The sequence below is a fragment of the Epinephelus lanceolatus genome, chromosome 11 (assembly GCF_041903045.1).
Source record: "Epinephelus lanceolatus isolate andai-2023 chromosome 11, ASM4190304v1, whole genome shotgun sequence".
Taxonomy (NCBI): Eukaryota; Metazoa; Chordata; class Actinopteri; order Perciformes; family Serranidae; genus Epinephelus; species Epinephelus lanceolatus.
This window is the reverse complement of record NC_135744.1, coordinates 29,235,074-29,254,491: the sequence shown is the minus strand read 5'-3', so window position 1 is coordinate 29,254,491 and position 19,418 is coordinate 29,235,074. Positions and strand designations below refer to the sequence as shown.

Sequence of the window (19,418 nt, the reverse complement as noted above, 5' to 3'; positions counted from 1 at the left end):
TGGTGGACCATGCTTTCTAGACACTAAACCAGACACCCAGACATGGAACCAAAAGTGTAAGTATACCTCCATCTACTGGAGTCATTTTGTACTGCAAGAAGATACAGTCAGGCCTTATACTTGAGAGACATGAGACAGCAGACATGCTGAACTTTTTCAGTTTTCATTTTCTTCATACTTTTGTAAAATACGACTTAAAGCAAGTAGTCTTGTGGCTAAGCCTTGGAGTTTATCAGTAACCTGTAAAATAAAGTTACTTTGAGCTTGGAACCATCCATGAAGGGGGCAAACAGGAATTATTTAATGATGTAGAGATACCTGGAAATGTTACTCATATAAATTCACCATTATTTATAAATTTTGAGCGGAATCACACCACTAAATTTCAATATTACTCCTAAGCTTTGTGATCCGGAAAACTTTAAAGCAGGGGTGTCAAACATACAGCCTGTGGGCCAAAACCGGGGACCAATCTAGCCCACTGGATGACCTGCACACCTAATATTGATGCACTAGTGAAGTCCAAAATGTGTCAGGTTTCAGGAGCAGGTTGTTAAAAAGTGACTATTCTACTAGGCTACATATTAAGTGCCACTTAAGAGGCTTTTTCACCCTGACCAGAATACAGCTCTCTGAACACAATGAATCCTTAATGTAGTCATATTTAAAGATATTAAACATTATATAAAAATTGTCAGTCGGCAGCTTCAGTACAAAATAATCTGCATCGTCTTAAAACAATATTGGGGGAACCCTCTTACTAAGGCACTGCCAAAACTTTAGATTTGTAAAAGGTTTGTAAGGCAGGGGATAACTTCACCTGATTCCTCAATAGCTTCCACTGTAGATTGGTGTGTTCAGATACCAGCATTTATACACAGAAGTGGAAATGTATGGGAAAATGGACATGTTATGGCAGTGATTAGTGAAGTGGCTGAATGTGGACACACTGAGACGTACAGTGGAAACTGCACTTGTTTTTCTTCAGACATCTCAGGCTGTTCATCATCTGTTTTGTGAATGGATATTTTCAGAATGTACTTCTTCACACTAAAAGGGAGGGAAACATTTGAAAGTGTTGTTATTCATATGTTATTATGTAGTGGTTTTACAGGTCTGGTCCACTCGAGATCAAATCGGACTGTATGTGGCCCATGAACCAAAATGAGTTTGACATCCTTGCTTTAAAGGTTGATGTATATTGCTCAGTCTTCATCCCAGAAACAGAAGGTGATGGCAACAGTAGGAATTCCCACTTTTGTTTGTGTGCCACAGTACTAATACTTCTAATAGTAGTAGAAGTAGTATTTCAATCTTATCCGTCATATAGTACTCAAGCATAGTAACAGGGACTGATATTTGAGAGTTAATATAGTAAATATAGGCTAATATTGCATGTGCAGTCTGCTGTATGTGCACTGTAGCTACCTGATGGGCGCCTGAAGACGACTTGGGTCGTTGCCATGACGACAATGCAAAGAGCACGAGAAAAGCAGGGCGCAACCCAAAGCTAATCTTTGTCCAGAGTTAAATCAACGACATCTATAAGGACACTTCGTGGACAACCCTGTCCCCTGCCCTGTCCACGTGTTTTCAGTCCCTGCAGCACTTCTCCGCCACCTTGTGGACAAAACCTAGAACAACAGACTCGAATCCCATCATGCTTTGCTGTGCCCGCCGACCTGAGAGCTACCGATGCTAGGCTAACAGTCGTTAGCTACCGGGAGCGGACATGTTGTACCGACCCTTCCTCGAAAAATCATCGCTGTAAGCGGGGAATCGGGAGTTTAGGGAAAGGCTCGGAGCGTTGGGCAATCATGGACGCCGTCAACGCCTTTAACCACGAGGTAAGCTGCTCTCAGGGCTCGCTGAGACCCTGAAGTCACCGAGTCTGGCGGTGCTGGTCATGGTGCTGTGTTGCTGTGGAGCTAACCAAGCAAGACTGACCAGTGGGCCTGCTCGGCGAGCTAGCTGGACATGTCCGTCTTACCTGGCTTAGGGCTAACTGAGTTAGCGTTTGTGTTGTAGCTACACCTGCAGCGCAAGTAATGTTGGTGTTAAACAAACGTTAGGGCTTTCTGCTAACTAAATTAGCAAGCTAACGCAGCGGTAGCCAGTCCACTTTGGTTCTAGTAACCTTGCACAAAGTTCGTAAGACTAACGTTTACGTTAACGTTAGCTCGTAAGAGCATGGTTACCAACATAGGTGTTGTTAACAATGCTACAGGCAAACACACACTATCCTCTTGTTGTCACGCTGCAAGCTTGCAATCATAATCGCTTCAGTGATATACTCAGCCTCTGTTTGATCATAAGATGCCAGGCTCAGTCACAGTAAGGCCAGATGACTGATGGTTGATGTCAGATCTGAAGACAGGTCAGGATATCTGTTGGTGTTTCTGATTAATCTTGCTTCTGCTGAAAAACTAGCTTTTAACCTTTGAATACAACAGGTACAGGGGCAGGGCCCACTGAGACTGAGTGAAAAACACAAACCTGTAATCATAGCATATCGAGATTGTCCTGATACTTCTGTGTTGCACCACATCATTAACATTATAACCCCATGGCACTTTCAATGGCATTTTCTGGTAATTATTGGAAACTGTATTGCACTTTCAATAGCAGTTTCTGTCTGGCACAAAAACAGAGATAATACGTTATGTAAACATGACATATATGTCACTGTATACTTCCCACACTTGTTAAATAAGCAAATATGTACAACAGTTATGTCCAAATAAATTTCTCTCAGACACTAAACCATTTTATTTATCTCAGACTGAGTAAAGCAACAGCCCCATGAACCACACAGCCATTAAGATGCTTTAGCATCCTTTAAAGAAGACACCCAACGACTCTGTATGGTTTATCTCAAATTCTTTGCACTGTAAAGACTGTATCCTGTGTTGACCTTTTCGATCCTCATTTCAAAACAGTCAGAATGTATCACTGTAGGGTTGCTTTTAACGTGAATTTTAATTGTCGATTAGTCTGTCAGTTATTTCCTCTGATAATCAATTACTACTTGGTTCGGCTATGACATGTCAGGAAATGGTGAAAAATGTTGGTATGTGTCTTAAAGCTCAAGATGGCATCCTCAAATGTCTTGTTTTGTCCACAACCCAAAGACAGTCAGTTTACTGTCTGTCATAGAGGAGTAAAGAAACTAGAAAATATTCACATTTAAGAAGCTGGACTCCCAGAACTTTGACCTTCTTTAATAAAAAAAAAAACCAAACACTCAAACCGATCAGTTGGCCATCAAATTGGTTGGAGATTCATTAAATAAATGACAACTAATTTATGAATTGCTGCAGCTCTATATTATTGTCCCCTCAGCCCTGAGGAGGAATTGTGAATTTCTGTTTTACAAAACCACACAAGAGTTTCAAGTGTGTCAAAGGCTGTGTAGCAGATGGAAAATGAAAGTGTTGAACAATAGAAACAAGCAAAGATTTCACGCATTCACTGTTTGAGGCAGAATGCACTGTAACACCAAAGCTTTTATCCCTATGCCTCCATCAAAGAGTACTCAACAATACAACAGTCACTCAGGATACAGAGGCAGTGAAAAAGTGCATAGTCCACTTAACCACAGTCTCAGCATTCAGATCATCATTTGTTGCAAAAATAAAAGATCAGGAATCCAATTAATGAATCAAATGTTATCATTAACCAGTGTTAAATGATGATAAACATTTTAAGACTGATATTTATTGTGTAAAGCTTATAATATTAGGTATAATATCATGTTTTATTTTGGATATCAAGAGCAATGGAGTAGAAAGGATTGGTGTCACCTCTGAAACCCTCCAAGCACTGCCCTCTCTGTTATTTTATTTTTTTCTCCCATCTCACTCCTCTGTTATCTACTCTGTCTCTAGTTATTCTCATTGATGGACTCCAAGCCCCCAATCTCACGGGCAAAGATGATCTCCATCACCAAATCAGCCATCAAAGCTATGAAAGTAAGAATGAGTTTGGCATTCCTTCGGTTCGAGAGTTAATTCTGTTTATTTGAACAATATTCGTTGTATCACACCCCTTATTTTTTGAGCCTTTATCTAGACAATAACATGCTCACTTGGTTCTCTCTTTATTAGCTCTACAAACATGTGGTCCAGATTGTGGAAAAGTTTATCAAAAAGGTGAGACGAACCTGTCTTAATTCAGTTAAAACCCATTTTTAACTCACGGAACGTGAATAAACCCAAATCTGCTTTCTCCTTCTGCTGTCTCCAGTGTAAGCCTGAGTACAAGGTAGCGGGCCTATATGTGGTGGATTCCATTGTTAGGCAGTCCAGACACCAGTTTGGAACAGACAAGGACGTGTTTGGCCCAAGATTCACCAAAAACATAACAGGAACCTTTGAGAACCTTTGCCTTTGCCCAGTAGAGGACAGGGTAAGAAAAAATTCAATGTGATGAAAATTGTGGGTTGTAGTGTCACTTAAATCGGCTCCGTTGTTATTCTCTCTCCTTCACTTGTTTCGTTGCTGTCTTATTTTCCTTTTGTAGAGTAAGATTGTGCGGGTGTTGAACCTGTGGCAGAAGAATGGCGTGTTTAAGATTGAGGTTATTCAGCCCCTCTTGGACATGGCCGCTGGCTCTAGCAGTGCAGCTGCACCCTACACAGGCTCAGATGACCCAGGTAATGTGTGTGTTTGTACACATGATGCAGTAGTGGTTACTGTAAGTCCATGATGCTGTTTTTAAATTTTGATCATTTGTTTTCTGCTGATTTCATCAGCACAAGTTCCTGCTGTTACATTTACTAGTGAAAATAATCTTTGTTTGCTTAGAGGAGAAATTTGTAAATTAGCCTTTTAAATTTATATTGCAGAAAAAAAATGTTGATATGCTGAAGTATCTGTGAGTGAATCTGGCGTTCAAAGGTGTCTGTGTGCTGCTGACACACACGTTCATGCTGTGTCTTTTCCCTCAGGTTCATCTCCACCTCCAGCCAAAGAGCCAGTTACTGCGGTAACGGCAAACTCCACCATGACATCCACTGCTCAGCTGCAAAACTCCGATGCCTTTGCTGCTGTGGCACAGCTCTTCCAGTCCACACAGGGTCAGCAGGTGTGTGTACACCAGTGCAGACTGGCATTAGCTTAGACCTCAGTCATTATGATTGTATTATCTTTACTTGCACATTTCTTAATACTCTCACTAATAACTCTTCTTTCACCCTTTGTCACCGGGATTTTCAGCTTCAACAAATGCTCCAGAACTTTCAGCAGCAGCCAGCGAAGCCTGACACCGACACTCAGCCTCCTGTCCCTACTGTTCAAACACAGGCCCCGAACGTCACTACTGGCATGGGCATGGTCGCCCCACAACCACCTCTGCCCACCCAAGCCACCCAGCAGATGACGGCCTTTGACAAGGTGGCAGTGTGTTTTTTTGCATATGACATCAACAGCTATGTTAAATGACAGTAGAAACATCAGAATTTGGGCACTTTATACATAACCTCTCTCTTTCTATTAGACATTGCTGGACCGGTTTGACTACGATGATGAACCAGAAGTTGGAGAAGAAACAAAGAAGGATGAAATGTCATCACAAGCCTCCTTGTAAGCCCCTGATTTATTACATATAAAACAGCAGCTCTGCTCTGCCAAGCAGTGGGAAGCTCTTTTGGATTTTTGCAAAATGAACTAAAAGCTGTGAAGCTAATGGGGATATTTTTATCATCACAGTATGCAGCAGCCTCCAGCCTTCCCACAGCACATGGAGCACTTTAAACCACCGATGATTAACATGTTGCAAGACCTCTCACAACAGGTAAGAAGCATAATCATTTCCTGTTATAAAATAACTGATCCTCCGTTGAATTCTCCGATACTTGTTTTCTTTTAGGTTCTCTGTTTTTACTTTAAACTTTAACATGCTATCAAATTTAAGTTTCTAATCACTATAGCTATTGTACGTTATGTTACAATAACAGTTTCAGTACTTTATGTAGGCAGGGACACATTTCTATCTGTCAAATTGATTTTATGTTTTACATTTACATTTGTAAAACCGTGTGGTATGTGCACAATATTAATTCCAGTTGTCTTTTTTAGGCTCCTCTCCCTCCCAATGGCCAGCTCCAGGGCTATGGTCTACCTCCAGGACAAAGCTTCCCCGTTATGATGCCTCCCATAGGGCATGCTGTGCCAGGGCAGACCCTTCCTGGTTCTACTGGGCCTCCAGGCTTCCCAGGAGTATTCCCTCCCCACAGTGCCGCTCAGCAACAACAGGTAGACTTAACAACACACAGGATATGTAAAATCTAACTAGCTGTTTTTAGGTAAATTAAGTTGGCAAAGAAAGTTTTGCCAATTTGCGTTAAAATTGAAATCTAATGCCAGAAATTTGGAAAACAGCCTAATGTGGCTAAAAGTGCCATGCTTAACTGAAGTAGAAGATTAAGGCCCTGATCACACCGAAGGCGTTTTAGCAGCTGGAGGCGCCTTTTTGTAATTTTTGCAGTTGTTTTTAATTTCTTTTTTCCGCTGTGAAACACCTCACGTTTCTACGCTCGTTTTTGCCAGGGCGCTCTGAACACCCCAAGATGAAAAAACATCAACTCAAAGCAGAAAACGCCCCGCGTCATCTCTCTTTTTTGTCATCTTTTTTCCCATTGTCCAATCGGATGACTTTATAGGTGGTGGGTCTTCTGTGGTAGTCGCAATATCATGTTTATAGTTGGTAAATAATGCAGGAGAAACTGGTGGTAGCGTTTGCCCGATACCCAGAGCTATACAGCCTGATGATAGATAGCAGGTTGGCAAACTGCCCCTGAGGCATCCTAAAATATGCCTGGAAACGACCATCATCGAGGCAAAGCTCCTGGACCAGCTGGTGGTACATGCTGTAATCCACCCTCTTTTTTTAGGGTCTCATGTACCCACACAGATCTCTGTTTCCCTGTGCCCAACAAACTATTTGCTGACAGTCTCTCACCCTCCACCAGAGCTACAGCAAGTACTCTCTGTCTCAACATTTTAGGAACTAGATACTAATTACTGTCAAATAAGTGAAATAAATAAATAAACGGTAGATTGATTACACGGGAAGGTTAGAATAAGGAAGTGAGCAAGTCGTTACCTGGCAACAATAACAAGGCGCAGCAAACTTTTTTCCCCTAGTGGCATTTAATTTAAAAAAAAAAAGTCATTGCGGTGCGTCTCTGTGTGATCTGGGCATAAGAAGTATGTTTTATTTTTTGATAATTTTTCTTTCTTTTCTTTTCCCAAAATATATCAGGATTTGTCAATGGATGCAGACCGTTCAGCAATGAGAGATGGCAGACATGGTCGACGGTCAAACTCAGGCTCCAGGTAAGCATCTGAGATGTTATGTGTCAAACTAAGTTTCCATCTCGCCACTGTGATTAATCCTCTACCAGTAATTTTGTTTTACGCAGAAAAGTAGCAGTGCATATTTGTTGTGAAGATATCATGAGTTTCAATGTCTGTTCTTTTTCTCCAGGTCTCCAAAGCGGAGGAGGTCACGGTCTAATTCCCGTACACGACGATCCAGACACAGGCGATCGCGCTCGCGTTCCAGAGACCGCCGTCACCATTCCCCACGCTCTCGCTCGCAGGAACGCCGGGAGAGAGAGAAGGAGAGAGAGCGGCGACAGAAAGGCCTCCCACCACCCAAAAGCGAGACACTAAGCAGTGAGTCATAATCTGTTTATGGTCATAGTTGTTCTCGTAGGTAGACATGGACCTGAAATCATCTGTTATGTGTGCGTAGTGTGTTTTTCTGTCACTGGGTTCCTCAAAAAAAAAAATAAAATAAAATTTAAAAAAATCAAAATCTAAGTATTGCATATATTTTAGCATTTCTTAGCTCTTGTTCATGTTTTCTGTCTGCTTTGCAGTTTGCAGTACAACTCTCTGGGTGGGCCAGTTGGACAAGAGAACGCAACAGCAAGATGTTGCCTGTTTACTGGAGGAGTTTGGGCAGATAGAGTCCATCAATGTAAGTGGATTTATATTGATCAGACACATTGATTCAACTGTGGCCATGTCCTGTGTTTGTAACAGTGACATTTGTATTTGCTCATCCAAAAATAAAAACTACAGATTTTTTTTTCCTCACCTGTCTGCTTGTCTTCCTCCTCTTCTGAAGATGATCCCTCCACGTGGCTGTGCCTATATTGTCATGATACATAGGCAAGATGCCTTCAGGGCCCTGCAGAAGCTCAGTAGGGGAACTCACAAAGTGAACCAGAAAGCCATCAAGGTGAGTGAGCAACACAGACTGCTGCTTAGTACAGCAAATAAAAAACAAAACTGAGAATTGTCTTATTGAATTAAGAATTGTGTTTGTTTATTTCTTGACAGATTGCCTGGGCTTTGAACAAAGGCATTAAGTCTGAATTTAAGCAGTACTGGGATGTGGAGATGGGTGTCACCTACATACCTTGGTCTAAAATCAAAGAGTCTCAGGTGGAGGAGCTAAAAGAAGGAGGAATACTGGATGTAGACACCTTATCACCTGGTAAAAACTCTGACAGGCACAAACACATGAGCATATCATACAAACAAGTTATGATATATAATCCCACCACAAGAAGTTTATACGGGAAGTCCACTTAGTAGGGCTGTAGTCAGGGTGACCAAAGTGTGTCAGGTGAAAAAATGCTGCACTTTGAAAGCGCTCCAGCGCTTCCAGTATGGCCTTATCAGAAGAGCTGCTGGCATTTTCAGCTGGCAATAAAACACTATGGTGGACAAAGCCTTATTACAGTAGGACAGGAGCCTATTGACCAATCAGTTGACCAACAAAGCAGTGTACGTCCTACCAGTTAGTCACACAGTTTGATCTGTCAGAGCCAAAAATGTCAAGTCTGAATTGTTTCTGTGTTTTTCCAGAGTGGATTGGTGTGAGGAAGACTCTCGGTCTGCAGGAGGAGCTCACCCACAACGGCCGTTCAGAGCCACAGCAGCCTGAGGAACCACAAGTATTACCTTTGGCTGCTGCAGCTCCTCCTCCTGCACAGGTTAACAACAGCTGCAACATGTTACTAGTATAAATGAAATGGAGATAAAACTTGCTGTGATTAAGAGTATGCCTGCTGTTTTTCAACAATCTATGCAAATGGTAGATAAGTATGGAGGCAACATTTGAAATAGTATGACTAGCTGGTAAAACAGCTGGTCCATACCTACATTAGAATAGATAAGTTAGCTTAGATAAGATGATTTTAATTGTTGTTCAAGGTTTGTCACTGGAAAGTATAGTACCTTTCTCACTTGACATCTGCAATAAATTCATGTAAATGTTCCCAGGTTCCTCCAATGCAGCAGCCAATGGTTGGTGTGGGTTCTCTCCAGCCTCCTGTGTTTCCTGGTCCAATAGGCATGCCCCCGCCTTCCTTCCCTCCAGGCGTCCCCCCTCCTCCTTTCATCAGACCTGGCTTCAACCCCATGCAGATGCCTCCAGGTAGCGCCTCCCTTAGCTGACATTCTCACATGCTTTCATTCAGTTTCTCTCTCTCGTCTCTCTCGTACATATTCTTGAATGAGTATCAGGACTGAAAGCAAGATGTAGTATTTTGTGTGTCTTTGTGTGTTTATCTGGCTCAGTAATAATAGAAAAGTTGAAATAGGACAAAATGTTGTCTTGAGCCATAATACTAAGGGGGGCAAGAATGCAAACACAAAACACTGCTGTTTTAACTTGTTTTTAGTCTCATAATAAAGTCGTGTTGCCAGTCCGTTTTGCTCTTGCACAAACAATTCACACCAGTCCTTCTTTTTAGGAGGTATCATGCAGTTGTTAAGTCCATGCGGACTGACAGTTGCCACACCAGCCCAAACAAACTAAACCCTAACTCCTTTCACCCTTCCTCTCCCAGGTTTTCCTCCCCCAGGTGCCATGCCTCTCGGTCCCCCGCCTCCCTCCAAAGGTGGCATTGAAGACCCGCCTCTGGACCCAGCGGGTCTGGGCCACAGGAAAAATGACGAGGTCCCGGAGGGTCCCAACATTTTCAACAACCAGATGGGACCTATGGGTCAGTCTGTCTTCCTCTCTGAGCTTTCTCCAAAGTGACATGTTGTTTCTCAGTCTGCTCTTTTGCTTTTGGGTAGTTAGCAAAGTTGAGTTAAATTTATTTGTATGTGTTTCCCCATCAGGTAACCAGTTAGGTGTACCTCCAGGTGCACTTCCAGGTTCTCTCCCAGGTGGTCCTCCAGGGAACATCCAACCCCCTTCTGGTGGTCTGCTTGGTGCACGACCAGGTATAATCCCACTCCAGCGTCCTCCGGTTCCCCCACCACCACACATGCAGCGTTTCCCTCCACCTCACGGGCCACGACCCCCTCACCCCAACATGCCACCTATGCCCCCACAGATGATACCCAGAGGGCCACACCCTCAAATGATGCACCATGACCCTCCTCCACCTAAAGGAGGCTTTGGGCTGCTCCCTCCCCACAATATGAGGGCTCCTTTCCTTCCACATGGGCATGGCCCTCCTCAAGGTCCTCCTCCTCCTTTTATCAGACCAGGGGTACCACGGGGCCTGGACGGGCCAGAAGAAATGGATAGCCGACCATTCAGGGGAGACAGGCCTGGATTCAGGGACCGAGAGCCAGAGAGGGACAGGGAGTGGGATCGAGATCGAGACAGGGATAGAGAGAGGGATCGAGGTTTTGGAGGTGGAAGGCGGCCATTTGGTGATGGAGGAAGGGGTGGAGGTGGTGATAGGATGGATGGGAGGGACAGGCTCGGAGGCTGGCAGGAAGATGGAGGAGATCACCGAGGAGGAGGATGGGAGAGAGACAGAGATCGGGATAGAGACCGTGATCGAGACAGAGACCGAGACAGACGAGACTGGAGGGAAAGGCGGAACAGCCTGGATAGCGACAGGGAGCGAGGGAGGGGTGATGATGCGGATAGAGAGCGGGGGAGGGGAGAGGGAGGAGGAAGAGGAAGGGGAGAAGGAGGGAGTCGAGACAGAGGGAGAGGAGCTGAAGGAAAGGAAGGGGAAAGGCCGAGGCGGTCAGAACGGCGAGAGAGGACCACGCGGTGGGACAGAGATGATCGATTGGCCGAACTGGAAAAAATGGACAGATTTCGGACCTCGAACAGCACAGAGCAACCTCGACTGACTCCTGTGGTTACCACAGAAAGCAGTGAAGAACCAAGTGTGGAGGCTTCTGAAAAGAAGGCAGAATCTGAACTTTTATCTCCGTCCCCAGGGGTTACTACTGCTGCAGGAGAGCCAAAGCCCTCTGAGCCCTCACCTTCAGCTCAAAGTGAGCCCACAGAAACTAAACAGGAAGCAGAATCATAGACTGGCTCACTGCTGCTCCTTCAGCCAGAGACTGCTGTGAACCACTCAACGATTTAAAAAAAAAAAAAAAAAAAAAAAAAATGTTGGGTTTTTTTTCACTATGAGTCAGCCTCAACTCCTGGCATATGAATTCTAGCTCGTCACAGTTTGTCAGTTGGTAATTGACAGTTTCTGGGCAGTATCACATCGCAGCAACAAACATCTCCCACACGTGTCGTCAAACATGTAAAATGATTGTTTTCTGGCATTTCGGCTTATGGTCAAATTTGGCTTTGCATCTGTTTCTCAAAACACACGACCACATGAGAATCAGTATGGTAAAATTGCTGTAGTTAAATATTGGCTGTTAACTGTTTTTCCTGTAAGTCATAAGAATTATCGGAGTGCGTGTTAACTTAGCTCTGTCCATTTGAGGTTAATTTGATCTTAGCTTTTATGTTTTTACTCAAGTTGGTTTGCAGACGGAGAAAACGAATGACTTCTGTGACAAATTTATTTTTACGTCATTGCCTTATGTGTTTGATAGCAGGCACTCCCCAGCACGATGAATATGTTCATTTTTTATTCTTTTTTTTTTTTTAAATCTGCCAAAATGTCATGTCATACACTGAATATCTTCGCAAATAACTGATAATATAGGCACCATTGATTTTTCTCTGTTTTCATCTCGTCTTGTGTTTCATGTCGGCTCCTCATTGCGAGATCCTAGCCAGTAAGACACAGCTTTGATAAGACTAAGGTGGCCTTAAAATCCACTCATGTTACTTGTAGGTGTTTAAACAGAGATAAAAACAAATTGTAAAAGACATGTTGGTAAATTACACACACAATTTGTTGACCTCTCCCTTTGAATAAGTCCCCACTTTTCACCCCTTGAACCACACTTTATTTCAGGCAGAATAAACCAGAGTATTGTCTCCATTCTTTAAGAAAACTCCACTCCCAGTACATGGTTTTTATTTAGGTTTTTATGTATTCCACTAGCACTGGGACTCTTACAAACGTAGGACAGATTAGAAGCTGAGCTAACTCTCACAAGGTCTGTGAATCAGACTTGGTAATCATATTTTACTGATAGCAGGAATTACATCCAATTCCTAAGCCATTCATCGCATTATTTAGGGAGTCAAGAATGCTTCACATTCTTTGACAGTACTGTCTTTTATGTGTGCATATAATCATTTTGTTTGGTTACTAATATATTGGACAAAACAAACTGTTGTAGGGGACTCAAAACCAAGGACTTGAACTTTAACTCTGGCATAATCCAATTCATTTTGCTTAACAAACATTGTGACTGATGGGCTAAGAGGCATTTCAAGTAAGCCATTTCAACAAAACATACAGAAAAATTTAGAACAAAAGAAAGGGTACATCCGGGTGTATTGTGGCATATCTCCCTTGGAATATGTAGGAAGTAAAGAAATTTGATGATGTTATATAAGTGGGCTTTGTTTCAGAAGTTTGAGTGATCTAGACAGATAATGGTACATTTATTTGCAAAGAAAGAGACTTAACCAGGAGAGCTGTTCAAAAACTGCTGAACAAACAACATTTTTTTCTGGTTAAATGGAATTTTATCTCGGTTTCTTTTAAATCGTCTGTTAGTCTTTTTTTTCCAAAACTAACATCTACATCAAAGAAGTAAAATTTAATTATAGGATGTGTGTAATCAGTTGTTTCTGTTGTCTAAAATTAACCAAATGTGTATATTTTTATTTTTCAGTTAAGGGATAAAGAAGGACTTCTTGTAGATCCAACACAAAAGTAGTGCAATCCACAAAAAAATATGCAAAAATTCAGGTGCCAGCTTGGATTTTTGAACGTTGTGTATACACAAGTTAGCAGGCAGACTTGCTAAGTTTCATGTTTATGGTGGTCTTTTCTTTTCCTGTGTGGGGAGGGAAGACAAGCTTTTTCGATTTGTCTCATGTACTGTATGTCAGTCAAACACAGATATAAGTTAGTTTTGGCCATAAGAAATTACAAAATGTAACCCTGTAGCTGAATTCTGTGTTGACTTTGACACAACTGTCAAATTTAGTGTCTGTTTCACTGCAGACAGACTGCACCTGATATTAAGTCAGCATTTGAAGCCCAGATCCTACAAGCCCAGCTCTGTTCTTGAATAATTTCAATTTCACAGAGGCACCAAGGACAAAACTGAAGTGACGAAATGAAGAGTGTTGCTTTGGGCGCCCAGCTGTAAATACGCTTGTTTCACTGACGATTTAAAGATGTAATGGTAATTGTTGTTTATGATCTGTGATTAGTTTATCCGAGAGAAGCAAAATTGACTTGGAAGGAACAACAGAGGCCTCTTGCTTTAACGTTTTTCTATTAGTTTAAACGATGACAGATGTTTCTATGATTTGTTAAGAACTCAAAAGACATGGACATAAAATCTTCAATATTTCAGCCAGGGGAAATTGTTTTTAATAAAACTATTTTTGTACCAAATCATTTTGCTTGTTCGAATTATATTCCATGCTCAGCTGTTGGCACACATAATGGTCTCTTTTCATGCCAAACGCCCAATATTTACTTGTGATTTTGGATTAATTCTAAACCCTTTACCATCCAGGATGAGGAGGAAGACAGGTAAGCGTATTTGTCATTTGTTAAGTCTAAGTACTAGCACTATATTGGCCCCCATATTGTTCAGTCTTGCTCCTTGTGACAGGGGCAATGTGACTTTATATCACATGAATTGGCCTATTGACATCCCTGCCCTGCAGCATTGGTACTTTATATGCAACACGAATGACTGGAATAAATCATGGTTTGTGTAAGAACATCTAACATTGCCATCAAGGACTTGTTCCTATTTTAGCTTATGGCGTAACTGCCAGCAATGTAGCCCCAAAGTATAGGAAATATTATGCAAATATTTGACCTTTCATTGACAATATTGCTATTAATTAAGACGGCAGCAATACATTTAGTAATAACAAGTGTCATCTTTCAATTTAAAATGTGATATTGTTGATTAAAAGTTGTCATGTGGCCCGATGACTGTTAGTCAATGTGAGCAAAGTTTGATAAGGATTTGCTCACTGCGTAATAGGCAGCTCCCCACCAACGACCAATCAGAACTTGGCTTTTTGATTCTGCTTGACTCCTATTGGCTGCTTGTATCATACGCCCGCCCACCAAGCACTTCATCAAGTTGGTTGTCTCTAGCAAGCGCACTATAAACTTAGGCGTCTACTGAAACTGCTGCGAAGATGGTTTTGAAAGCTGTGTGTGTGTTGAAAGGAGCTGGAGAGACCAGCGGGACCGTGTATTTTGAGCAGGAGGTAAGGCGTGCAGTTGTTTTCACAGTAATAAATATCTTGTTCGTTATTTTAGGGAAACTACCTGGAGATTTGACGTGCATCCTCCTGGGAGCGTTAGCGCACGAATGCTAAGCTAGCTAAGTTCTCCATCTTCAAGTCGGTTAGATCGGTTTTCGGGAGACCTAGCTAGCTAGCGACGTTTTACATTTGAATGGCAAGGGGTCGAAGTTAGTCTGATATAACAAACCGCTGCTATATTTGCATGGCGTTACGATATCTAACCGTGCACGCATAGTCAATGCAAATTAATGTTAGCCTGCACCGTCTAAATACACCAATGAGTGCTAAATGCGCATGCAGTCACTGACTCGTAACGTTACGTGACACTTTTTAGTCAAAGCAGGCTGCTCATGTGAACGCCGTACTTGTTTAAGTAATAATGACAGCCATAAAACATTGGCTGCCATTAAAATCATAACCTTTGAACGTTTAAGGCCCGTGTTTTGTTAATTATCAACAGCGCGTGTGGAAAACGCCTGTTGCATAAGTCCAGTGTTTGTAGTGTGAGTTTATTAAGCTACAATTGCCAATCTGATGTGGTTAGTGTTTGCTGAGCCACACTAAAGTTGGGGAGCACTTCTGGTTGTAGTGATTTTGCTGAGAACCTCGTCAGAGTCGAAAGGTGCACTATCAATGGAAGCTGCATTAACGAGAGCCCACTAATTATATTTTTGCTGAGTCACTGCCTGCTCTTGTTGAGTATTTGTCTCGGTTGATAAGGGTCATGTTGGAGTGAGGCCGAGCAACGTGGTAGTGTCTAGATAAGTGCATGGCTGCAGTTTATGTGTGAAAAGGTTGTGAAGTCGAGGGTGACAGTTGAATTTGAAATTTTGTCTATTTTAATTGTTCATGGAGTTTAGCTGGCTATCCTATCTTGATGCAAATGCATGTGTATACAGTGATATTTTAGTCTTGGGCTGGTGATGCAATTTTGGACAGAATGAGACACTTTGTGCTACCCATAAAGGCAGAAGGACATATTTTAGTTAAATTATACTGCTGTTGCAAAACCATTAACACAGCCTTTGACATTGAGTACAACTGAAACTGAATTGCATTTTTTTTGTGACCTACTGCATTCATATTTGCTCTGAAAAACACCTGTCCTGTGTTCTCTTCTTCAACACACATTTGTTTAAATATGGCACACCCTGATTTCATATTAAGTCAACGGCATCTGCCTTCAGCATTATGTTGATTATAACCAATCAAATCTTGCATTTATGCAGTGACGTCAGTGTCCTGTCATAAGCAGACTGTCAAATTGAGCCAGATAGTAGCCTGCCAGGCAGCACAAGACTCTGAGCAACAAAAGGGGCCTCTCAGAGATTGAAATTTGCTTATGTTTATCATTGGGTGATTGAGTGAGGTCATTTGGAGACTTAGTTAAAATGGATGGATGATATACAATGATAAATTAAGATAGATAACAACAGTAGTTATGGTACAGGTTTAAATTTTAATTTTAAAATTTTTGAATCAAAATATCTTTGAATTAAGTTTCATATTAAGGTTCTTACTACAGTTTTTCTTTCAGTATTTCAAACTTCCTGTACAGCAACAATAGGCTAAGAATTAAAAAAGAAAAGTTCAGTTTATCAATTGACTGACCAGTTAATCAATTAGATAAATATTAAGTAGCATATACAAATGCACACTTACATACACGCAAAAAACAATAAAGTTAAACAAATGCATAAAGTACAAATACAAAGAGTAAAAAACAAAAGTCAAAATATTAAGAACCATATATCCATGAGAAATATATTACTCTTACAGTATATTAATTTGGGTGTTTTTATTCCTTTTTGTATTGGATATGACATCATTTGTAGAACAGCTTTCCTTTATATTTTGATTTTTTTATGTGTTACTAAGAATTGACTGTCTTGAGAAAGCAAATGGCACTGAAATAATCATTGCTTTGTTTGCTTTAGCTTCAAGTCCTTCTAGCCACCTGGCTTTGAAAGCTCCTTTGTGTCTCTTGTATTCTCCTGACAAATCGTGTTACCTTGTTCTCTTAGAGTGATTCAGCCCCTGTGAAGCTGACAGGAGAAATCAAAGGCCTTACTCCTGGTGAGCATGGTTTCCACGTCCATGCTTTTGGAGACAATACAAACGGTGAGCACCTGACAGCAGTTGTATGTTGATCTAACAGGCCTCTTAAATTGCAGGACTGGCAAATTAATGTAATATGTGCATTGCTGGTTTCAGATAACCTTCTCTCAGACTGACTCTCTGTGTCTCTCTCTCTCTCTCTCTCTCTCTCTCTCTCTCTCTCTCTCTCTCTCTCTCTCTCTCTCTCTCTCTCTCTCTCTCTTCCCCCCCCCCCCCCAGGGTGCATCAGTGCAGGGCCTCACTTCAACCCCCACAACAAGCATCATGCCGGTCCTACTGATGCGGACAGGTGAGACCAGTCTTAGGGAAGACTTGATATGAGCCATTACAATTAGGGATAGACCGATATGGATTTTTTAGGGCCGATGCCGATTTTTTTCCATCACCCTTAGCCGATGACTGATTATGGACTGCCGATTTTCTTGAGCCGATATTTGGGGCCGATACTGCTTTTGCTCCCTCAATTTACATAAAAAAAAAAAAATGACATAATGATAACAAATATTACAGGTCTCAAGTTTAAAATAAGAAACATTTATTGAACAGTAAAAAATACTAAAACAAGATGGAAAGTTGAGGTAGAACAGGTAGAATATTATTATTATTATTATTATTATTATTATTATTATTATTATTATTATACATTCAAATAAAAAAGAGTTCAGTGCTCTTAAATCTTCCAGTAATGTCTTTATAAAATAAACAAATATTTAAGCTGAAGCATAAATAAAACAACAACTATTGTACACAGTAGGATTCAACAGCTTTGTTCAACTTAACCACATACTTTGAAATGAAAAAAAGTGCCAGGGAAAAATAAATCCGCGAACCCACGCGCGTATCGGCCGATGCCGATACAAGTAAAAAACTCAAATATCAGCCCGATATATCGGCCAGCCGATGTATCGGTCTATCCTTAATTACAATGTTCAGCAAGTCATTGTGCTTCGTGTTGCTCATTATAACAGATGATGCAAATGGTTACCATTTATCAGAACCCATAGACTCATGTTCAGCAGTACATTTAAAGCTTCCTCAAATGAAAAATGAGTGACTAAATCATGACTCTGTACAACTTGCAGGGACAAGGATAGATGTCTGATTGAAAAGATAAGGCTTAATCACTATGGTTTAGCAACAACTCAGCAAGGTTTGCATAGTTTTGTACAATGTTTATTTGTAGTTTGATGATGTGTCTGATAACAAATGATTTCGAGTCACAGAACTTGACAGCATTGTTTTGCTTTCTGTTCTGGCAGACAACTATTCATGCTCACATTCACACCTACAGCCAGTTTAGATTCACAAAATAACCTGTCTTTGTCATGTCTTTGGACATGCAGACACAGGGAGAACATGCAAAGAAGTCAGCACAGAAGGGATCCCCCACCCTGGGTTCGAACCAAGAACCCTCTTGCTGTGAAACAACATTGCTAACCTCTGTACCACCGTGTGCCCACTTCAAAAAGTGGCCTTAAAAGTCTTAAATACAACTTTCCTTAAGACATAGAAACCCTTGTTTGATGCTACACTTTTTGGCCTTTTTATTAGATCGCAACTTTTGAGGTGCAGACGGGACTCGTGGGGAGAGAGACAGGGGTACAACATGCAGCAAAGGTCCCCCCCTGAAATATGGAACTGTTCATTAGTTGTTGAAACATTGAACTTAATTTCTGTCACTATTTATGGGATTGGAAATGGTATTCAGCAGGATGTTGAGGTTTGTTTCTCACAGACCGCCACAACTAAAAAAGCAATTTTTATCTTTTTTTTTTTTGTGTAAATAGGCATGTTGGAGACCTGGGAAATGTGACTGCAGGAGGCGATAATGTTGCCAAGATAGACATCACGGACAAGATGCTCACCCTCAATGGCCCATACTCCATCATTGGCAGAACCATGGTGGTAAGGGGGGGGGGGGGGGGACACTTTATTACACCTGGAATTGAGCATCAAGGCTATGAACCGCTGATGATGAAAACCTTTAACTGCGCTGTCTGTCCTGTGTGCAGATCCATGAGAAGGCTGATGACCTGGGAAAAGGGGGCAATGATGAGAGTCTAAAGACAGGCAACGCTGGTGGACGTCTAGCCTGTGGTGTCATTGGCATCGCCCAGTAAACGATCAACACAAAGCACTGGAAACAGTTTTTCCCCACAGCACTTACTAAGACCAACATAGCTACTTAATGTGACAGTTTGTCCTTTTCAGTACACTTTTTATTTACAGAGTAGATGAGCCATGCTTTACCCTGTCAGTTCCTCATGACAGTTGTTTGTTTGTGTTTATATGTCTGCTGAGTAGTTTTGGTCCCAAAGAATTGGTAACGCACAAGTGATAATCAGATGTATACAATTTACAAAGCTGATGAATAAATTGTCCATCTGAATCATGTGTGGTAGTTCTGTCAGTTTGGTGTGTGTGTGTAGATAACAGTTGAAACAGAAACCTGAAATAGCCATGGAATTTAAGCTTAATATGTCGAGCATTTGAGTTTGAATGATATATTTCTCACAGTGGACATTTTGGATATATAACTGCAGACATTTTGTGTGTAGCGTACATGACACACCCCTACGAACTACACCCACCACTAGTACAAAACAAAACCCACCATTGTGACAGTGAACCCTGCTATCACATTGTAAGAAATT

The 19,418-nt window shown here is 41.5% G+C and overlaps 2 protein-coding genes across 2 annotated transcripts; both read left to right on the top strand.

The window, feature by feature from the left end:
- Positions 1–1,681: 1,681 nt before the first annotated feature.
- scaf4a (SR-related CTD-associated factor 4a) lies at positions 1,682–13,768 on the top strand. The gene is made up of 19 exons (XM_033647732.2): positions 1,682–1,847; positions 3,888–3,971; positions 4,107–4,151; positions 4,246–4,407; positions 4,522–4,654; positions 4,949–5,085; positions 5,217–5,393; positions 5,497–5,582; positions 5,709–5,793; positions 6,078–6,254; positions 7,264–7,337; positions 7,489–7,679; positions 7,886–7,986; positions 8,137–8,250; positions 8,352–8,508; positions 8,883–9,010; positions 9,300–9,453; positions 9,869–10,024; positions 10,146–13,768. The coding sequence occupies exons 1-19, from the start codon at positions 1,818–1,820 to the stop codon at positions 11,306–11,308; spliced, it is 3,354 nt and encodes a 1,117-aa protein (XP_033503623.2). The 5' UTR covers positions 1,682–1,817; the 3' UTR covers positions 11,309–13,768.
- A 696-nt stretch (positions 13,769–14,464) lies between these two features.
- sod1 (superoxide dismutase 1, soluble) lies at positions 14,465–19,153 on the top strand. The gene is made up of 5 exons (XM_033633905.2): positions 14,465–14,607; positions 16,671–16,767; positions 16,984–17,053; positions 18,552–18,669; positions 18,777–19,153. The coding sequence occupies exons 1-5, from the start codon at positions 14,536–14,538 to the stop codon at positions 18,882–18,884; spliced, it is 465 nt and encodes a 154-aa protein (XP_033489796.1). The 5' UTR covers positions 14,465–14,535; the 3' UTR covers positions 18,885–19,153.
- The last annotated feature ends 265 nt before the right edge of the window (positions 19,154–19,418 follow it).